Source organism: Sinocyclocheilus anshuiensis, unplaced genomic scaffold (genome assembly GCF_001515605.1).
Source record: "Sinocyclocheilus anshuiensis isolate Anshui unplaced genomic scaffold, SAMN03320099.WGS_v1.1 scaffold809, whole genome shotgun sequence".
In the NCBI taxonomy this organism is placed as follows: Eukaryota; Metazoa; Chordata; class Actinopteri; order Cypriniformes; family Cyprinidae; genus Sinocyclocheilus; species Sinocyclocheilus anshuiensis.
This window is the reverse complement of record NW_015540878.1, coordinates 328332-349996: the sequence shown is the minus strand read 5'-3', so window position 1 is coordinate 349996 and position 21665 is coordinate 328332. Positions and strand designations below refer to the sequence as shown.

The 21665-nt window shown below is 35.8% G+C and overlaps 1 protein-coding gene across 2 annotated transcripts in view; it reads right to left on the bottom strand.

Moving 5' to 3' along the window:
• Positions 1–905: 905 nt before the first annotated feature.
• LOC107688302 (myoferlin-like) overlaps positions 906–21665 on the bottom strand; it is a 25860-nt gene continuing 5100 nt past the window's right edge. Inside the window, exons 6-54 of one of the 2 annotated variants that reach the window (XM_016485921.1) lie at positions 21405–21562; positions 21198–21326; positions 20433–20495; positions 20040–20090; positions 19837–19867; positions 19584–19699; positions 18901–19027; positions 18703–18806; positions 18539–18607; positions 18318–18361; positions 17885–17967; positions 17645–17683; positions 17152–17276; positions 16761–16874; positions 16424–16601; positions 16210–16334; positions 16014–16123; positions 15644–15709; positions 15352–15544; positions 15051–15206; positions 14306–14437; positions 14036–14199; positions 12737–12851; positions 11823–11925; positions 11480–11616; positions 11140–11304; positions 10795–10882; positions 9854–9931; positions 9581–9762; positions 9332–9490; positions 8463–8564; positions 8221–8382; positions 7340–7505; positions 6955–7028; positions 6580–6678; positions 6326–6454; positions 5709–5864; positions 5513–5604; positions 4611–4781; positions 4350–4498; positions 3457–3596; positions 3264–3352; positions 3091–3186; positions 2381–2522; positions 2193–2292; positions 1868–2046; positions 1666–1775; positions 1431–1578; positions 906–1316 (exon numbers count right to left, since the gene is read on the bottom strand). In XM_016485921.1, the coding sequence (XP_016341407.1) occupies positions 1281–1316; positions 1431–1578; positions 1666–1775; positions 1868–2046; positions 2193–2292; positions 2381–2522; positions 3091–3186; positions 3264–3352; positions 3457–3596; positions 4350–4498; positions 4611–4781; positions 5513–5604; positions 5709–5864; positions 6326–6454; positions 6580–6678; positions 6955–7028; positions 7340–7505; positions 8221–8382; positions 8463–8564; positions 9332–9490; positions 9581–9762; positions 9854–9931; positions 10795–10882; positions 11140–11304; positions 11480–11616; positions 11823–11925; positions 12737–12851; positions 14036–14199; positions 14306–14437; positions 15051–15206; positions 15352–15544; positions 15644–15709; positions 16014–16123; positions 16210–16334; positions 16424–16601; positions 16761–16874; positions 17152–17276; positions 17645–17683; positions 17885–17967; positions 18318–18361; positions 18539–18607; positions 18703–18806; positions 18901–19027; positions 19584–19699; positions 19837–19867; positions 20040–20090; positions 20433–20495; positions 21198–21326; positions 21405–21562 (5744 nt within the window). In that variant the 3' untranslated portion in view covers positions 906–1280. The remainder of the gene's footprint in view (positions 1317–1430; positions 1579–1665; positions 1776–1867; positions 2047–2192; positions 2293–2380; positions 2523–3090; positions 3187–3263; positions 3353–3456; positions 3597–4349; positions 4499–4610; positions 4782–5512; positions 5605–5708; positions 5865–6325; positions 6455–6579; positions 6679–6954; positions 7029–7339; positions 7506–8220; positions 8383–8462; positions 8565–9331; positions 9491–9580; positions 9763–9853; positions 9932–10794; positions 10883–11139; positions 11305–11479; positions 11617–11822; positions 11926–12736; positions 12852–14035; positions 14200–14305; positions 14438–15050; positions 15207–15351; positions 15545–15643; positions 15710–16013; positions 16124–16209; positions 16335–16423; positions 16602–16760; positions 16875–17151; positions 17277–17644; positions 17684–17884; positions 17968–18317; positions 18362–18538; positions 18608–18702; positions 18807–18900; positions 19028–19583; positions 19700–19836; positions 19868–20039; positions 20091–20432; positions 20496–21197; positions 21327–21404; positions 21563–21665) is intronic. The other variant, XM_016485922.1, reaches the window with a different exon arrangement.

Genomic DNA, 21665 nt, shown 5'->3' with positions numbered 1-21665 from the left:
ATTTTAAATTGTTATTGTAAGTAAATTAATAAATCAAAACAAACTTAACGTCTCCCTCAATCTCATTTGCGTAAGAATTGTCACGTGACGAATCTGCATTTTGGTGGATAATAGACTTAACGATAATGCTTGCCTGTTGTGTGGAATAAAATGATGTTCCGCGTTTTTAACAACATACACGAACTGCAGAGAAATCTGGAGACAACGAAAAACTCTGATGAAGATATTAATGCCGTGCTTAATGATTCCGGACTCTGACAATCAGATAAAGGTGATCCACAGGACGCAGCAGGTTTAGCCGCACACTACTTTTATGCCGACCATTTACATCCAAATGTTATTTAATTTTCACAGAACACAACCTTTAAATAGATTTTAGAATATAAACTGTTTATGGTCTATTCAATAAGACTACCTTTAAGGCTGATTTATACTTCTGCCTCGGACCTACGCACTAGCCTTTACGCCGTAGGCTATGCGTCAGTTTTCATTTATACACGCACTTGCCACTGCTCTATGTGAATATGTAGATTTACTATAGCAAAACTAAAATGTGTTTAAAAGTACGTCTGACCAAATCCACCGGTTCGGTTTGGCCCCCCCAAACTCAAACGTCAAGCTACGCCTATGTATGTAACATACAATTAACCTAACAAGAAAAGTAGCTAGTGCACATAAGGCTGTAAAGCTCATATATAACGAATAGAAAACAGAACAGCTCTTTTGCAAAATTTAGTTTGTACACCTGAGGTTGACAATCAGCATTTTCTAAGCGCTTCCATAACTAATCTTTTATTGAAAGAAAATAAGATTTGGTACCCTGTTCATGGAAATGGTCTATTATTAATTATTATGAATTTGTATATTATCAATGTATTTACTAATGATAATATTATATACAAGTATACAAGAAATAGATGTTTAATGTATAATGAACATCGTTGTAAATCGTTATCGTTGTAAATAACTAAATCACATAATTCTACAAAAGCAAAACATTGCAACATGAGCATAAATCTCATCTTGTATGCATATTATTAACAAAGAAAATAAACATAGTCAGGGATTGGAAATCAAACAAAAACTTCTCGCAGCACTGTAACCTGCCAACCCAGTGTTGTCTACAAATAAAAAAAAAATAGCACTTGGTGTAGGTTATACATTCAAGTATTTTTGGAGGGGAAAAATAGAAGAAAATACATAAAAATACAATTTCTGCTGGTTCTCTATTGGTTGTGTCCCATTGCAGGTTGCTGCTCCAATGTCTTGTAATTTTCCAATTAATACGGCTTCACGATTTTCATGGAAATGTAGTTCTGTGAGAATAAAAGTGTAAATTTAGAAAATGCACATGACATAGTGATTCTTACAGGTACTTTGCTTATAATAATTTGCTCATTTACTAATAATAATATCTGGAAAAGACTTACAGGGAAGGAATACAAGAGGATTCCAATAAACAGGATCACCAGTATGAGAAGAATGAGTCCAATGAAGAGCCATTTGTATCTGCGCCATATAATGAATTTCATGGTCTTGCATGGATTTGTGAACCAAAGGAAGGACGTATCTGGACGGCTGTTTGAACATATTACAACATACAGTGTTACTCACATTGTCTAATCAAACATGATACTGAATGGCCAAACATCGATATTCTCATACTTTGGAGGATCTAGTTTGGGGTTCATGTTGGGTTCATCTCTTCCTTTCCCAGCTGGCCTCTCTTCTGCCTCCTTCTCTTCCAACACTTCCAGTGTCATCTCCACTTTACCCTAACACCACAAAGTGAAAGGTCTTTACCATTTGTACTGTACATATGCAGTATGCATCATGTATCTTATTTTTATCAGTAAGCTACACTCACAGCCAGGATTTTTTTGCCATCTTCCTCCATGGCACAAGGCCACCAGCCTCTCACTGACTTCTGGGAGAAGAGTGACGTAGGTGTGAGGTTTTTGCCTGTTTGGGTTAGCATGCTTAAAGAGCACTTTTCAGGGGTCTTAGCTGGAGGGATGAGGTGAAGCATATCCAACTCCACCGTGCCTGTTTGAGAAAGCCAGTTGCCAAAAACATCAAAATGACCATGAATATTTCTAATGAAACCCTAAATAATACATAATAATAATCCAAAAAAAGGAAAGATTAAACATCTGGTGGGTATGTATGTTGATTCGAAGAAGAGAATTCACCCAAGTAGTCATCCAAGGAGAATTTGTCATTGTCCCAGACCTGAATGATCAGTTTAGGAGGAATCCTGAACTCAGTTTTGTCTAGATTCCAGAAGTGTTCCTGGAAATGAAAACACATATGGTTTGTGACTACCTATGATTGAAAACACGTCATCTAATATGTATTTATGCTTTTCCAAACCACTAACCTTTCTAGACACCATACACAACTGTTCTGCTGGCAAATAATCAAAGCCAAAGACAAATCTCCAGTTGAAATTTCCATCTCCATCAAGGGACCTGAAATGGACATCAGTTTTCTGCTTGTCCTCCTCCATACCTGGCATCCACCTACAAATATAAATATTATATATAATATAAATAAATGCATATACATTACTACTAGTGTTTATAAGCTTGGGGTAGGTATGATTTTTTATGTTTTTGAAAGTAGTCTTTTATACTCACCAATGCTGCATTTATTTGATCACAAATACAGTAAAAACAGTACTATTGTGAAATATTACAACTGAAAATAATTTATTTTAATATATTTTATCTGTCTATTTTAATATAGTTGAAAATGTAATTTATTCCTGTGATGGCAAAGCTGAATTTTCATTCATTGCTCCAGTATTCAGTGTCACATGAAACTTCAGAAATCATTCTAATACGCTGATTTGGTGCTCAAGAAACATTTTTTATTATTATTATCAATATTGTAAACAATTGTGCCGATTAATATTTCTGTGGAAACCCTGATACATTTCTTTCAGGATTCTTTGACTAAAATACTGACACTTTTAATAAATTTAATGCATCCTTTCTGAATCCAAGAATTCATTTCTTTCAAAAAGTACTTACTGACCAAAACCTTTTGAATGTTAGTACTATGCTAATATTGTAATCAACATATTACCCTTTTACATAGATGTCACTCATGTTTTCTCCTGTAATGCTGGTTTCATCCAGAATGACTTCAGTCGTATTCCAAACAATGACTCGCAGGAAATACCTTCAATGTAAAGGGACACATTACAACACCAATCACACATAAGTAGTTTTACAGTTGTGAGGAAAAGTAGATTGTACTTCTTGGGTTTGCGAGGAGTGATGTCACGAAGGGGTCCTGGAATACCAAGGCTTTTGGGGAATATTTCAACCCACATCTGGATTTTGCCCTATGAAGTCAAAATGAACATGAGCGACACAGACAGTACTTCTGGATAAACCAATGCAAAGTCTTTGAGTATGTATTAGAAAAGCTGAGGATGTGGGGACTGACCTGAGAGAGAGTGGGCTGGTAGGAGCTGTAAAGGGTCCTGGTCTCCACATGCTCTGGGACGAGGCCTTGCCTCCTCAACACATGCAAGCAGATTCGCTCCTTAGGTGGGCCCAGATGTGGATGGATGGTTTTATTGGCCTCTATGAGCAAAGTAATATCCATTTGTGTTTTCATTGCTTATTTACTTTATTATAAAATGCTTGTTTAGCAATATATGTTGCTGCAAGTTCCACACCAAAGTATAAATGCAACATACATCATGTACAGTTGTGCTGAATCAGGTAAAACTATAGTAACAACAAAGTGTACCTTTATTTACTACATAAGGGGGTTCTTAAGTTCATATTCAGACTACTGTTCAAAAGTTTGGGGTTGTTTTTTTTAATGTTTTGAAAGAAGTCTCATACTCACCAAGTCTGCATTTATTTGATAAAAAATACAGTAAAAACAGTAATATTGTGAAATATTAATACAATTTAAAATAGCTTTTTTTCTTTAAATACATGTTAAAATGTAATTTATTTCTGTGTTGGAAAAGCTGACCCTTCAGAAATCATTGTAAACATTATTTATTATTATCAGTGTTGAAAACATCCGCTTAATATTTTTTGGAAACCATGATACATTTTTAGGATTATTTGATGAATAGAAAGTACAAAATAGCAGAATTATTTGAAATTTATTTGAAAATATTTTGAAATAGACGTTATAAACGTCTTTACTGTCACTTCTAAATAAAAGTTATATATAACATACAGTATATATATATTTCATTTATAAAAGTTCTTTAAAAAAAAAACGTACTGAAAAAACTTAACGTTTGAACAGTAGTTTATGTACATAAAGTTGAGGCACAAGTTGAAGACAAGGTCTAATAATTTGAATAAGCATACCCAGTTCATCTAGCCTGTACTCTCGTCCTCCAAACGACAGGAAACTTCCATCATCTGCGATCTGAGGAGCAGGAGTTCCTCTCATCCTGGCCAGATTCTGTAGGATCTGAGATGGTTTGAGCTGGTCCCTCCACTGGTTCACTCCAGATCTTTTCCAAATGTATTTTAATTATCAAAGAGTACATGAATATGTCTAGTAATAGGGAATGATATAATAAAACTGTATGTGAAAAAGTGTCCGCTAGTAAGATAAACACTTACACACAGTAAGATTTTGGGATTCCACAGTGTGAGCCGAACCGAGAAAGAAGTCGATTCTCAAGGTCTATGATTGTTTCCCCAACCTTCTCATCAGCGCTAAGCAGGTCATAATCATAGATGGAAATCTTCAAGTCCTTGTCTTGTGGAATGTAGCCGTTCAGTTCAAACACTCTGTGTACATATTTTAAAATAGTTTTTAAAAATCTCAACAGAAATACACAAATATTTGGAAGCCCGTTTCCGCCACTGAATAAAAATTTTAAAAAGGTTATTGCGACTTTTTATCTCACAATTCTGACTTTTTTTCACAGAATTGTGAGATATAAACTCGCAATTGCGAGTTATAAAGTCAGAATTGCGAGATATAAACTCACAATTCTGACTTTTTTTCACAGAATTGTGAGATATAAACTCGCAATTGCGAGTTATAAAGTCAGAATTGCGAGATATAAACTCACAATTCTGACTTTTTTCTCAGAATTGCAAGTTTATATCTCGCAATTCTGACTTTATAACACGCAACTGCGAGTTCAAGTCCAATTTTGAGGGGGGAAAAGACGGATATGTCCTTAAAATTGCGAGTTTATAGCTCACAATTCTGACTTTATAACTCGCAATTGCGTGATATAAAGTCAGAATTGCGAGATATAAACTCGCAATTCTGAGAAACAAAGTCAGAATTGTGAGTTTATATATCGCAGTTCTGACTTTATTTCTCAGAATTGCGAGTTTAAATCTCACAATTATGACTTTTTAACTCACAACTGCGAGTTTATATCACGCAATTCTGAGAAAAAAAGTCAGAATTGTGAGATAAAAAGTCACAATTACCTTTTTCAGTGGGGGAAACGGGCTTCCATAGAAATATCTGTATGTTAATGCATTACTTATCATATTCTCACCTTCCAAATTCTGGATTTAGAGTATTTGGTTTGTAGTGATCTCTGTCATCAATCATTTTCTTCCCCAGAGAAATCTTTATGTAGGGATCACACTTCATAAGGAAAGCATATGCACGTTACAAAAATGTCAAATGTGATGCTTTGTGAACCATCAGAATCTTTTATTGTTTTACATGTGAACTGGCTATATACTCACCATGCCATTGTTGTCTTTGGGTTGCAGGTCAAGGCAGCGTATGATGTAGATTCTGACCAGGCACTCTTGAGGACAGCTCTCAGGTAGCTCCCTAAACTGCCGAGGTGGGTCTGAGACATTTGGGTCATCTGATAAGGGATACACTCGAAACGACCCCTGTGAATATAGTCATACTATATCATCAAGTAAAACTTTCTTGGTTACACTACCACTAGATGGCAGTCTATTATAACGTATACTCTTTTTGCTGCTTTTTTATGAGTGCCGTCCAAATTTTCTCTCCAACTGTTTAGAGTTGTCCAGAATCTCCTCTATTTGGAAACTTGTCTTGTAGCAAATGCCTTCAAAATGTTTTTATTATTGCATGATACTTTACACCGGTAGGGGAACAGTTCTTTCTCAACAACCTGAGATTAAATGCCTTACACAAGGTCACAATAGTGATAGGGCGGGTTTGTAATACCCAAAAGTCTCTTCTACTTGGACTGAATCTGCAACCTTTGTGTTAGCAGCCTAGATATTTAATGACAAGGAAACCGCCACCCCTTATAAAAAAGGCATTCAATTCAAAAGCAAAGGAAGCTCAGTGCATACAGTGGCTGACTGGCTAGACTTGCCTTGAACTCTCCCACTACAGAGGGGTCTTCCTCCTCATCCTCGGTTTTGCCCCTCTGTAACTTGAATGTAGTGCAGAAGTCTGTCAGCCCTCTGAATTCTGGGACCGCCTCAAGCTCGGTGTTGAAGACCTGAAACAGACATGTACTTTTAACACTGTTCAATTATATAACAATGGCCATACCTTATCTGCTTTGAAACATAAGCAGGATGCAAACATCCACACAGGATGGTAAGATCGGGCAAGTAAACTCACTGTTAAAGTGTCATATCCTTTCTGGAGATAAGGGCCGCACTTTTCATGCTTGTTAATGGAGGCAAAGAATTTGCTCCACCAGTCCACCGTATCCTCTTCCTACAATAGGTTGTGGTATAATAGAAGTGAGTTTGGCTCTAAGATGCTGTAACAATCTGTCTGCAGCTATTCGCGCCATAACAGCATAGTTTCCAGACTGTTATATAACTACAGAAAAGGCTATTTATTTTTCTTTCTGCTGGCACTGGGAAAACTACGAATGAGTAGCAATAGAAAAGAAGATGTAAACTTATTATCATAAGGTTTACAAATTTATGAAATTACTCATTATTACATTACTGAAAACAATTAGTCTTTCAGATCTGTTTACTGTACCTGTTTAGAAGGGCTGGGCATTCTGTCCCCCATGTCAATGACAACATCTCTGGGAGCTGATGCCATCATGGCCACTGAGACACATAAATTATGCAGGAGATAATTAAATTGTGTATATATGGAATAATGGCTGATAGAAATTCACCTTTGCAGTGTGTGTGTGTATATATATATATATATATATATATATATATATATATACAGTATATATATATATATATAAACAACCCTTTACTATTGTAATAATATCTTACAATGTAACTTTTTACTGTCTTTTTGATCAAATAAATGCAGCCTTGGTGCGCATAAGATACTTCTTCCTAAAACATTAAAATTATTATTATTATTTATATTAATCAAAAATAAATTTAAATTAAATTTTTACCTTTGGCAGACATAGCCACTTCGGTGGTGCTTATGTAAGGATCACATCTGAACTCTTCCAGGGAGTTTATAGTACACTGTCCAACGACTGGTTTCCGACCAAAGGGCCTGTGGTCAATAACTTTGAGCACAATAGGTGGAGTGTATATCTCATCTTTAGGAAGAAGCTGAAGAGAGAGAGAGAGAGAGAGAGAGATTGTTAGGATTCTGCTTGTCCAAAACCAACAAAGCTTCATTTACAAACACAACTATTTAGTGACGTTTGGTGTTTTTATTTTCACTGTATGTTTTGGGATCAAAAACATGTTTAAATCTGGAAGCAGGGCAGATTTTGTATATAATCTAGACTCTTGGGACACATGGTCTTTTAAAAGCATGATTTTAGATTTGCCACCACAGTCCTAGTGTGTTCTAAGTGAGCTCGGAGTTGTCTGTGTTGCTACAATGTTCTGGATGCTTTCTAGGTTAGGTTATGGCTAGGGTTTTCTGGGTGGTTTCTTAAAACTCTAAATTCTTAGTATTCTTAGTCTGTGGGGTTTGTTTCTAGCCCATTTTATCATTCGTAAATATAATCACTTAGAAATACACACGATTGTTATACACAACAACAACAATGCCTCATAATTTGTGTTTACATTTATTTCTGCAGCACAAAGGGCGTGGGATGAGTTACGCATCAAAATTTATTCAAATCTCTAACCATTAAAATAAGCAATAGCACAGCTTGCCTTAGCAAGCACCACTAATTAGCATTGTGGGAAGCTGGAAATAGAACTGAAGTAGAACCTTCTATCTTTTGTTTTGTATACAGAGGCATTTCAGCAGTTCTGATTTTTTGTAGGCTAGCAAAAGCTATTTCTTTAGGTTAAGGAGGTGATGTACCACTTTGAGGAACAGGACAGACCCAGGGAAGTTGGGATTTTTCTTGATGTTTTTGATGATGGCAGTCTGAACAGTCTGCCCTCCACATTCAACTATAAGGCTGGGGGAAGACACTGCAGCCAGCTGATATGCCTTCATGTTTCTTAAACCCCAGGCCAGGATCTGTCAAAACACACGGTATGAGACACTGGCAGTAATTGTGTTTGGTTTTAGCGCATTATTCGTAAGGATGACTGCATTACCTCGACTGCGGTGAGCTGCACCACAGGCCTGATTCCCTGAGGAACCATGTACAGATTCTCACTTCTCCGAGGTGGGACCAGGGGAAGGTTAACGTCATTTGCCTGAGGTCAACAATGAACAGGATAGTGGATAAGCAAATGATAATGGTGCTGTGGTTAAGAGACACGCTAATGGCAACAACAGTTATGTCATTGGGTAAAACTGCTATTCTCCAGTTGCATGTTTCCTTGGTAGTGATGATTTAGCTAAATTTGACAAAACATACTGGCTACACCCTGCAAATTTGAAACCGCAGACAATCCTATGATACAAACAGTATTTAAATGATACTATATGAGGACAGATGATGGTGACTTGTCAGCTAAACATATATTTACATCAAACACATTTCGTTCTAAAGTACTGTATTCAATACATTTATAATAGCAAACAACCATTTGTGTTTATGTTTACCCTATAAGAAAAAAATATATATGTTAATAATTATATACATTCTGTCATGTTTTAAAGTGTTTATTATTGTATGGGTAGCTGGGTTTTTACTGTTAACTAAAACTAAAACTATTAAAAAGCTGAAATAAATTATTAGAACTATTTCATTTAGTTGCCAACGTTTTTTGATTTTTGTTTAGTTTAAGTTGAAGCAAGTTGAAACCTAACTAAAACTAAAACTTTGTAATATTAAAAGAAAAAAAAAAAACTAATAAAAATGACAAAAGCATTAACTAAAATTAAAACAAAAGCTGAAAATATAAAATTAAAAAGCTAATTTCAAATAGTAATAAAACTATAATAGTATATATAAATTACTAAAATAACACTGACATGTAGAGGGAGAAAACACATGGCAAGTAAGAATATAAACAACCTTATCTTTAAGCAAGAGCTCAGCTGCTACCAGCATTTCTCCTGCATTTCGTCCCTTCATGGTGATGGGGAACCAAAGGAGTTTAGGTGTTAATGGGGTGGCAGAATTCAGCTTCACTACTGGAGGACACATGCATCTGCCCATCAGCTCATCCTTCCCCTGCAACACATCCATGGATCAAGATCAAAGCATGTAGTGCTTTTTGAAGATTCCCTGAAGGCCAGCATTTGGATTAACAGAGAGTCATACCACTTGGTCATTATCATAAACTTCCAGAACCACACTGGGTGGGTTATGAGCGATGGTCTGAGGGTCTCCGTAGATTTCAATGTCATCAAAAATAAGAGTTTGGTCCCATATGGGGTTGAGACTGGACTTAACGATCTCTGTTGTCTTGCTGACATGCAAGAATGACACATGCACATAGGGATCTGTGAAAAAAACAAAAGATCAGTCAGACAATATTTACAATAAAACACGTGTAAGGTGAATTGTGTTCATATCAGATGTAAAATACCTCACCAGAAAAGCTGTCTTTGTCCATAGGCAAAAGATTCTTGGCTTGATATACATAGACTCTGAGATGGTAGATGAATGACTCTGTTGAGACACATGGTGATTTGGGTGAAACTTGAGTTGTTTGTTTTCTATCACAAAATGTCTTGCACCTAGTGTACTGAGGAATTCACAAGATACAGTTTAAAACAACAAATATAGTCACATTGTTAGATATAAAGTCACAAGTGTGAAATATAAAGCCACAATTACGAAGAAAAAAAAAGTAATAAATAATGGCAAATAAACACACGGTTGTGAGTTTTTTTATTCCAATCTGTATAATAAAGAGAAGGAAATGTTTACCTGATAAAGTTGTAATACTGAATTAACCACTGACTGTTTATCACCATGTGAAGTTCTAAATACTTTGACATATACTAACTTAAAATTATTATTTTTTTTTTACTTTTATTCAGCAAGGATGCATTAAATTGATCAAAAGTGACTGACTGCAAATACATTTACAATGTTACAAAAGATTTTTATTTCAAATAAATGCTAAACTTCATATTCATCAAAGAATCCTTAAAAATGTTTTGCGATTTCCATAAAAATATCACCAAATGAGCATATTAGAATTACACTGAAGACTGGAGTAAAGGCTGCTGAACTTGTGAACGGTAATGTACAGTAACCATTTAAAACAGTATTATAGTTTCCATGGAAATTCTGCCATGCAGCACAGCTAGGTGTTTGGTGCTTCCTCTTCCTACTGAATTTGGTATAATAATAGCATTAATCAGCACCACTCAGGATTTCTATTGGCTCCCTAACTGTTGTTGTTGCTGTTTTGTTTTGTGCAGATTGTCAGGAAGAGGAGGGGTGTGTTAGTCTCAGAGATATAATCAGTGTAAGGAATTTAGAAGGAGTTCTTTAATTAGCAGGGATGAATAAACATTACTCACTGTCAAATCTGCAAAACACAGTGGGTGTACTGGCACCAAAGAGTTTAGCCGTGTCCTTTTTGCTGCCTTTTTCGTCCTCATCTATTCCCTATAAGCAAATAAAAAACAAGTGAGGAAGAGGTGGCTTCTTAAAAAGTTCAACATCCTTCAAAATTAAGTTCTAAATAAAATAAGTCATGCCATTTTTAATTATTCTAGACATTAAACTACAAACAATAATACTTTTAATCCCGTTTAATCCTGTATCAGAGACAAATAAGTCCAAGTTTGTCCCCTACCCAAAACAGAATCTATTTCACTTTGTTTTCTATTCTGATAGTCATTCAAGACAATAAATGGACTAACCAAAGCCCCTTCCAGGTTAAAGATAGCCGATGCGCCCACACGTTCAGCTGGTGCCATTTTCCTCCTCCAGCGCCTGCGGCGGAATGTGTCCGAAGAACGCTCCTTCCTGTGGAACTTCCACCCAATCAGAGACGAGTATTCCCAGCCATCGCCAATGTCTTTCTTCTGTTGTGAAAACATTGATTATACATACTGCAGACAATATTTGACTAATGAATTTCACTGATACTCAATCAGAAGTGCAAGTCAGTTGCAGTACAAGACAAACAAGTTAACATGGCACAAATCCGAAAAATTATAAACTAAAAATCAGAACGTAACAGTAGTGAGGAGGTCTCACCTCTGTAGTGGGTGTGTCTGATATCTTCCTGCGGGGTCGGACCAGTCTTTTCCTGCGATGGATGTGGTACATTTTCTCAGCAGCAACCCAGGACCTGGGCTTATCATCAGGAGGAATGGTGACACCATATTCCCATCCTGACATTCAATACAAACAATGGAAAAACAGATGTTTAAATACTGGAATCATCTAAGCGATGCTTCCTGGATTACTCCAGTCTTCAGAGTCACAAGGTTTCTTATCATTATCAATGTTGAAAACAATTGTGCTGCTTAATATTGTAGTGGAAACATTTCAAAAGAAACAACATTAATTTGAAATTTAAATCTTCTGTCTTCCTGACCTTTCTCATCCACTGCCCTGTTGCTGTCAAAATTCCAGTCATCTTCCCAAATCCATCCTGGGGGACACTCAATTTCTTGAGGGTTCTGGGCCTTCTCTCCATTCTGCACAGAACAAATCCCATCATTCAATACTTGAAGTGGTCTTTCACCCAAAAATGTTTGAAGTGGTCTTTCACCCAAAAATGACGTGTTTACTCACCCTCATGTTTTTCCAAACATTAATAACTTTTTTTCTTCCATGGAGAAATGTGACATTTTGAATCAAGAGCATTTCAAGTACACAAATACCATAAAATTACCATAAAGGTATCATTAAAAAGTCTTCTAAAGCAATTCAGTACAATAGTTTGGTGTAATGAACAAACTGAAATTGAAATGAACTGTTATTTGCTGAATAATTTTGTGGGGCATTAACTCGAGAACCGCTTTGAACTGATCAGTCAGTGAGTTGAACTTGAAAACCAAATCAGACACAATATGAATGAATGAATCAGAAATAGATAAACTGATTCATTAAAAAGAATCAATGATTCATTCATGAAACATTCATCACTGCTTATGAAATTACCCAGATGTTCATCATATAAAGCTATCATATTCATATAGTTGTATTGAAACTTTTATGATACTTTTATTGTGCTTTGTAATTAAAAAGATGTCCATGATCTTCATCTTCTTTGTTCCACAGAAAGAAAATTCATAAATCAGAATACATTGAAACATGAGAATGAGTCAATAATTCACTAATCAGATTTTTGTCATTTGTGTTACCACCCAGTGAACTTTTTATGAGGCCACAGAAAGTTGGGAAAAATACGGCTGCTTCAAATTTCCATACTATTTTCAGAATTCAAATGCAAAACTGAAATATCTACATGCTGAATGTGACATTAAATGTTGCTGGTTCTCTCACCACATCAGTAAAAGGTTCAGCGGCAGGTTTCCATTCACCACCAGGGAAGCGAGTTTCGTTTTGGTAGACCTCATCTGTGAATTCAGAATGCCCTGCGTCAGCTTCTGTAAGCAGACTGAGTCAAGCACAGAACACACAGCTGGGGCGTTAGCGACACATTTATTTCAGCACACACAAAACAGTCAAACAAACACTGAGCCAAGGCCATGACACAGTACAGGGCAGGGAGTGGGGTCAGTGCAAGAGGCCTGGAAGAGTAAAAAATGAGCCGACTATATAAACACAGTAGAGAGAGCCTGGCAGAGACTATGTTTATGTTACAGCAGGGCCGACTACGGCTGTATGCCAACTACCACAATTTTCTCTGATTGTGTGCTAGAAAGAGCTAAATAGACTCTAACCCACTTTACTTATACCACAAAATCACTAATTACACAGACTACCATTCAAAAGTATGGGGTCAGTAATTTTTTTTTTATAAAAATGTATATGAATTAATACTTTTATTTAGCAAGGATAAATTAAATTGATCAAATGTGACAGTAAATATGTTTATAATGTTACAAATGATTTCTATTTCAAATAAATGCTTTAATTATTTATCAGTGAATCCTAATTAATTTTTTAAAAGTATCATGGTTTAAAAAAAAACATTAAGCAGTACAACTGTTTTTAACACTGATAATAATAAGAAATGATTCTTCAGCAACAAATCAGCATATTAGATTATTAATAATTACATTTTAAAATATATTAAAATAGAAAATAGTTATTATGAATTGTAATAATATTTCGCATTTTTACTGTATTTTTTAGAATTTTTGAATAGGCTTGTACCTATCCTATTAAAAAAATGTACAGAAAAAGCACAGTACATTAGTATAAAAATATTTAAACATTCTTAAAAAATACATAAATTTATCTGAGAATCAAAATTGAATTTCAAATATCTAATTATGTTTATTTTTCTTACCACATTAGCAAATTGTTTCTTTTGTGCAAAAATGTAACAATCTTTAGTAAGGTTTATTCTTAAAACAAGAGATGTGATAAGAAAAATAAACTTAATTTAATATATATTTTTGTATTAATTTACATAATTTTGCTTATCAAGTGAATTAATGGTGTATAAATAATTTAGATATCATTTACTTGAAAAAGTCAAAATACGGATTAATACTTTTTTCCAGTGCAGTGTAGTTTAAGCTGAGTGGGTGCTAAAAAGTAAAGTTCAATAACCATGCTAATCATAGCAAAATACATATTCATATTGAAAACATGCATTCATATATGGCTTACCAGCGCTCGGGGTCAATCAACCAGTCTCCTTCCCACTCCCAGCTCCGAGGCGGCATGAAACGTTCCTGCTTCAGTTTGACTTTTCCTGTCAAGTCTGAAAACTTATGCCGGCCAACTAGACCTGTGGTTCCCCACTTCCCAAAAACCTGAGCCTGATTCTCGTACTAACACAAGAGAACAGAAAGGGTCATCATAGTGTTGCTGAGGGAAGTTCCACACAACAAATGTCAATATTATATAGGTTTCACTTCAGTGTTCACTTTTACTAACCATCTCTGCATACACACTGAACGTTCCCTCTGCAAAGCTGTTGAAATTCTTCTCATGTGCAGACAGACCCAACCACATGTTCACACGCAGCTGCACGGGGATCTTGAGACCTTTGTTTTTGTCCATTGGGTACTGAAAACAACAAGTTTACATTTAATCGTTTTTTTTTCTTTTTTCAATTGAATCTGGATTATTAGGAAATAATGAGGGAATGGGATTGGGAAATGTGAGCTTGACACAAACTGGTATTGCATGCATGTGCGTTAACTGCTAAGTCACATCTCTGATACTTTACTCTCATGACTTCATCAAAAATGATATTTTTTTTCATATGAGTATATTTGTTTCTTTCTCATATGTCAAATACATAGTTACAAGTTTATTCTTACAGCATGTCTACCAAAAAAATATTGGAAAACAACATTGGATAAAAGTCAGAAGATTGGTGTGTCTTTGCTTTAATTAAAAATGAATTTATTTTCTATAATTATTATACTTATATTATACTTAATAATAAGTAACAATTAGTGTGACTAAATTGAATATATGTATTTTAAAAATTAAAATTGTGATGTAAGTTGCAGAAAGAACGATTTACCAGCAAAATGACCTAAACTATACATCTTTATACATACATGAACACTTAAACCTGAAATCTTCATGTTGAGTAATAAAAGAGTCATGGACATGTAATGTGTCAACTACCCTCATGTTGTGGCACCAATTTCAAAATGGTCCTTTTTACCTGCATAAAGATGCTTTGCATCCTGCCACAGTACTTGCCGACGGCCTGCTCGCTGTGGGTGGAGTAGAGAACCTGATTGGCTGGGATTCGGGTGTAGGCCACACGTTTCTCTCCTCTCAGCATCCATATGATAACATCAGGCATGCTGTTCTGAGGCTGTATTGTGAATTTCAACAAACATGTGAATGTTCATAGGGCTTTTGATTATGTATATTTGACTTTCGGATATACAACATTCCCTTCTGCTTACAAACTCTAACTCAGTAGTATAAGATTAGTGTCGCATGAGGCAATGCCAAACCTCCTCTGTGATCTGCTGTAGTCGCTCCAGCCAGTCCTCTATATCAGGCATTGTGGCTCTAACATCAACAGCCTCCTCCCTCATGCGAATGGCCGCCTCTTTGACACTGGCCATGGTTTTGCCACGCAGATTCTTGATCTGAATATCAAGCGCTGTCAGATTCGGCTTGCCCTCCAAATCTGGTAACTGGTAACTAATAGCAACAAGATTCAAGTTAATCACACGTCTGACATGGTAAGCAAAGAAAGTTAGTCACAAGGCAGTGTTCGTTTTCACATTTTTTACATTTTACCTTTCTGTTGTTGTTTTAGTCATAGTTTTTGTTTTTTGACAAAAAATGTAGTCCATTGTACTTTCTCTGAAATGGCATACAGATATAGTTCTTTTTGTTCGTTTTTTTGCATTTTAGAGACACTGGACTATGTGAAAATTTTGGATATATTTTTATCGACAATATGGTTCAACTGTTTAATTAAATATGAATCAAAATTATTTGATTATCATCACAATGCATCTATTTCATGTTGTCTTCAATTATAAAAACATCCTGTCAACAAAAACAATTTCTTTAGTAATTTTGTTGTTGAGTTCAAGACTGCTCCAAGGACAACTCTAAGTAATAAAACAGAGGAAGATAAGAAAGTTTAGCCTCTGGGATTTACCTAGAAAGGTCATCGATGAGTTGGGTGATGAGTTTCAGCCAAATCGCAGCTAGGCGAGAGTCAGACACTTTAGCCAGGAGCGCCGTCTTCAGAGAGACAATGTTGGATTGCTAAAGAAAGAGGCATACAAAATATGTGACTGCTCTGAATTCTTTATCTGTATGCTCCATGGCATGAAAATGCATTCAAATCGTACCAGTCGGTCAGAAATGTAGAGAATGATGTTCACCGCATCCAAACGGTGACTTATGTCCTCCCAGAAAGATGTGAGGATAACAACAGGCTTAGAATCAGCCCAGGGCAAGTAATAATAGCGATTTCCTATGGAGAAACACAAACAATTCTGAACAAAATAATGCAAGTCTCAAGTGGCTCACATTTGGACTATTTGTATCCGTTGAGAAACTCACCATCGAAAACAGCACAGCTAAACTGAGTGGTGGAGGCCAGAGGTTTGCATGTGGAGTCCAGTTTATTTCCATAGTTTCCAATGCTGACCTCAAACTGAATAGGTTCTCCAGGCTCCTGAAGCATGCAGGCACTGTGGAACACGGCGCATAAGGAATACTTCCTTCTCCGCTGGTACTTCTGCACAGTAAAAGTACGTAAAACAATAATTTTTAGTACTGTTCTGCAAAAATAATGATTGTGATCTCAATACCCTAGTCTTTTGTAATCAATGTAAAAAATATATTTAGAAGAATGTTTATTCCATGAAGCAATGGTGTGAAAAATGTTTGCTGTTACCTGTGCCACCAAAATGTCATCGTTTGAAATGTCTTCCACTTTCTTGTCAGTTTTGTCATCCAGTTGAGTGGAGAGCTCGATCAGAACCCTCCCCCGATACGCCACCCCTTCACCCTGAAACACACAGACTGAGTTTAACAGCTCTGACAACTGCCACGGATTGTGCAACCGACAACTGATGGTGTGAATTTAAAATGGCTGCATGTATTGTTTGTTCAAATTTTTTTATGCAAAGCAAACAGTGCATAAAAATAATATTGTCTTCAAAGTCAAGGTGTTGCAGAAATGTTTTCCTTCTCAGATTGTTGCTGGGGTTGGTCAGTATTTATTCCATTTTTATTGTAGCTCTCACCAATCCCCCAGCACAGCATTTTTTTTTTACAACACTCACCTTGCCGTAATTCAGATCCTCGTATGGGTCAGGTAGACCAGTAAATTCTCTTGGACTTCCATAAAGGTTAACATAACAAGGCCCAAAAGCTGGAAGAAATCCAACCTCAGATTCTGTGGTGTCCACTGAAAAAAATAAAAATAAAAATTGGTTAGAGGTACGTTGAGATGACCAGTAAATCAACAAGACAACTGAAACTTAAAAACCATAAAAATATTGATATTCCATTTTATTAGGAATGCGAATATACATCCAATTTTAACAAACAAAAGTGTGTAAATTCTACACCAACAGTGCCACCAAATGTAACTGCAAAAATAATGACTGTTTTCAAACAGGTTTTTCAAACACTCCTAGCTGCTGTTCTCAACACCCCAAACTGAACATTTAACACAACATTTACTTTTTAAGTATATTAATAAAATAAACTTAAAAAATAAAAAAATATAATACAATTTAGAGATTTAATAAGATTTAATAAGATTCACAATACCATTAAAGGAAGGAGGCAGTCCATTTTCTGAGGATGATTCTGGTGAAGAAACTGAGTTTTAGACAGGATACATACTGTTCGACAGTAAGCCTTTATCCGAATGTTCTGTTATGCAAGTTCTATTTTAAAATTAAGTTTGTATTGTGAAGGAAAAATTCTATGATACTTCATTAATATTCAGATCTAAAACCTAAATGACTTCAAACCTGCACCTCATGAGACACAAACAGATAACCCTACCCTCAATTTCGCCCCCAGATGATGCTATTTTCATCAGATTAAGGTATGTGGTCCCAATAACGTCATTCCTTGACAGCCGATCCCTGAAAAAAGCAAGAGTCTAGAGTCAAGCACCACATCAGCATATTAGAATTATTTCTGATGGATCATGTGACACTGAAGACTGGAGTAATGACTGCTGAAAATTCAGCTTTGCCATTACAGGAATACATTTTCTAATACATTTAATACATTAAAATAGAAAATGGTCATTTGAAATAGTAATAATATTTCACAATCTTACTGTTTTCACTGTATTTGTAATCAAATAAATGCAGCCTTGGTAAGCATAAGAGAATTATTTCAAAACATTAAAAATCTTACAAACCTTACTGTAGTGTACAGTATACAGTATGTCAGAGCTGTAAAATTATCAGTCATATAAAGAACTTACCAGTCAAATACAGTAAGTTTGATGCGTTCACACATTGATGGGAACTAAAAAGAAAGATTGAATAAATATTGACTTACTTTGTGTGTTAGACTTCAGCCACCAGTTTTATAAAGCAGTCTAGGCATTTTACATAGAAATTGTTACTTTTGATTTATTGAATCTGATACGTATTCAGTTTTATTAACCTATTAACCTAGTTTCCAGGTTAGCGCCCTTCCTACCTTAACCTGCAGGTGAATCAGCTGATTCCACTCTGGATTGGCATTCTTCTCTACTATCTTTGTACACACCTTAAAAGACCAAAATGAAGCAAGTCATCACAGTTCTTTACCAATCAGTCCTATTTTTTAACAATAAACATCAATAACATGTTTTTTGTTTTTACCCTTTTGCCAGCAAAACTGACTTCTAAAAAAGGATCCACCAAATTTTTCTTATCATCTGTTCCACCAAATATGTTCTTTACTGTCTGGGCAAATGCATCATCCACTGAAAATGAAGTGACAAAAGATGCATGTTACTGACTATGGGAATAGAAATAGGAGTATATAGAATTGCAGCTGTGTGTTGCAGTCATGATTACTTTGTGGCATGTCTTCAGCACGGTAGATTTTTAGACTCAGCGTAGCCCATCGTAAAGCGACTCCAGCTGGCAGCAGCAAGTTACTTTCAATGTCATCCTGTTCCTCATTGGCTTCTCGCTTTTCCACCTGACCAACAAGTTAATAATAGATATCACACATCGTTTAAGCAAAATACAGTTTGTTTGTTTATTTTTGGACAACACATTAATTCTATTTTTCTTTTTTCTTGTTTTTTTTTAATATATTTTTATTAATAGATAATTAATAATATAAAAAAATATTTGCATCTTTACTTAATAAATTTACCAGGGTGGATGAACATAGAACAGTTAATTTCCTAATTTCCCAATTAATGCTCTAATTTTCCCCAAATATAAATGGCAACATTTTTAAACATGTTTATGGTCATTCATGCAGAAAATTAAATACAAAATGTCCATATTTTCACAATCCATTTGGTTCCTCATTTTAAATTGAATTCAAATTCAGGAACTCAAAATAAAAAAAAAATCATATTATTTCTGGCCTTTTTTACCCCTTGGACAGTATAGATAAGACAGAAACAATAGGAAGGAGAAAGAGGGGAGCAGCAACATATCGGAGCGCTGCCCATAAGGCTATGGCACAGAATTAACTGTTTTAACTTTTAAACATTCAGAGTGATGTGTACTTGGGAGCTTACCGGTGGCTCGTCTCCAGTGCCTACTATGAACATACTGACATTCAGGTAACCTCTGGCTCCAGAGATTGAGTCATCAGGGTCACTTAGCAGTAACCATTTCCTCATGATTGCATGGCCTGTCAGAGACACACCACAGATTACTTAATATGAATATGTACTGGCGTGAGAATTTTTTTAACTTTTAACATTACACAATTTTCATTGTGTTGCACAATTTACAGTTCAGAATCCAACAGCCAAACGCTTTACATACCAGGCTCATCATAGACATAGCCGACATCCAGCTGTTAAAACAAGGTTTGAAAGAGTTTGTAAGGACATACTGTATACTCAACATCAAAGCATTCTTCAGAAATGCTTGATATGAATTAGATATTAAGATTCGAACCAAGTCATAAAAACATGGTAAATATATTCAACTGACATTAGGATTGCATGGATTATATGAAAGCATACCTTAAACTCCCCCATAAGACTGTCTGCTCTAAGGGAGTAGGCATTATACACCTAGATTTAAGAGAGAAATATATCTATTAAAAGACAGACAGTAAAAAGCTGCAACCATGGTCTACATATAATACAACTAGTGATGAAAGTACAAACTCTCTTAGCAGCAAATATAAAACTATTTACTTAACATGACTTGCACAGATAGGACATGTCCCTGTATCCTCATCCTGGTTTGATCCAGGAACAACATTGTTATCAACCAATCAGTGTCTTCAGATTTTAATATTAGGCATAGGGTTGGGGGCTATGATTGATTGGTTGATAGAATGCTGATCAAGGAAAACATTCTCTACTTTTGGAGATCGTATTGTGCCAGGATCATCTCAAGACCCATCTTACCCGAATCATGATGCTCTCATCAAAAAGTTCAGAAGGCAGCATGTTGACATTGTAGAAGAAAATCTGTGGAAACATCATCTAAATTCAATAGGGGTTATGCACAACAGACTTCCGTATTCTGTTAACCGGGTCTCGTCGCTTCCGGTTCAAGCGTTTTGCATATGCTTAGTTAAATATGAAGCAGTTTTACTCAAGATGCCTTCAAAGTGGATACCAATGATAATCATAACCAATGTCCATCACATATGCGGACTGATATCTAAAAGTTTTTTTTATTTTTATTCTTTTCACATTTAGATATAAAAATTGAATAAAACGTCAACAATAAAAACAGCTAGATAGTTTAACTGATTATCTTAAAAGTCCATAGATATCGCTATTATTTAATACGGCTGTTAACACGTTCTCCGACAAGCGGAAGCAATGAGACCTGTTTTCCGGGTTTGGTCAGGTGATGTTCGACATATACCCTATTATATTCACAACACAGGACTCTCACAGGCCATGAAATGCAAATAGAAACAGAACTTTTGGTTAAAGGGGTTGTTCTTTTTAGCAGCATCATATGACCCCTTTAAAGTAGCCGCAACCGAATATGTATGTGAAATTAAGAGATTGTAGACTCACTGAGGCAAGTGTGAGAGAGACAGAAATAGCAGGGAAAAAGAAAGGAAGTGGGCCAGGAGGTTTTTAGCCAAAACAGGTGCAGTGCAGAGTGAAGCGAAAGCAGACAAAGTCAGATGGGCACATTAAAAACCAAAATACCTCATCAAAGAATGGATTGTTTCCTCTTCGGATCCTCGTTCTGTGTGTCTGTCCGCACACACTTACTTTGACGACTGGCTTAATGTTATTGCCGGGTAACTGTCGACCCTCAATTACTCGAATACGGATCTAAGTGAAAATAACAATGTCAGCAGATTAAAGCTCACCAACTTCTCAGATAGGATGTTCAGCAAGAGGAATACATACCTGGAAATCTTGGGGTTTGTTGGCCAAAGTTCTTTGTCGCTTCCGAGTTGTACGGACCATCTTTTTTGGCTGTCCAGAAGGAGAAACTCCAGGTGCCCCTGGCTCAGCCACATCACCTGCATTTTCATCACTATCAACACCTTTCTCCTCTTCACCAACTAGAAGCAAAGTCAACAGATATATACATATACATATATATACAGTGGGTACGGAAAGTATTCAGACCCCCTTCAATTTTTCACTCTTTGTTATATTGCAGCC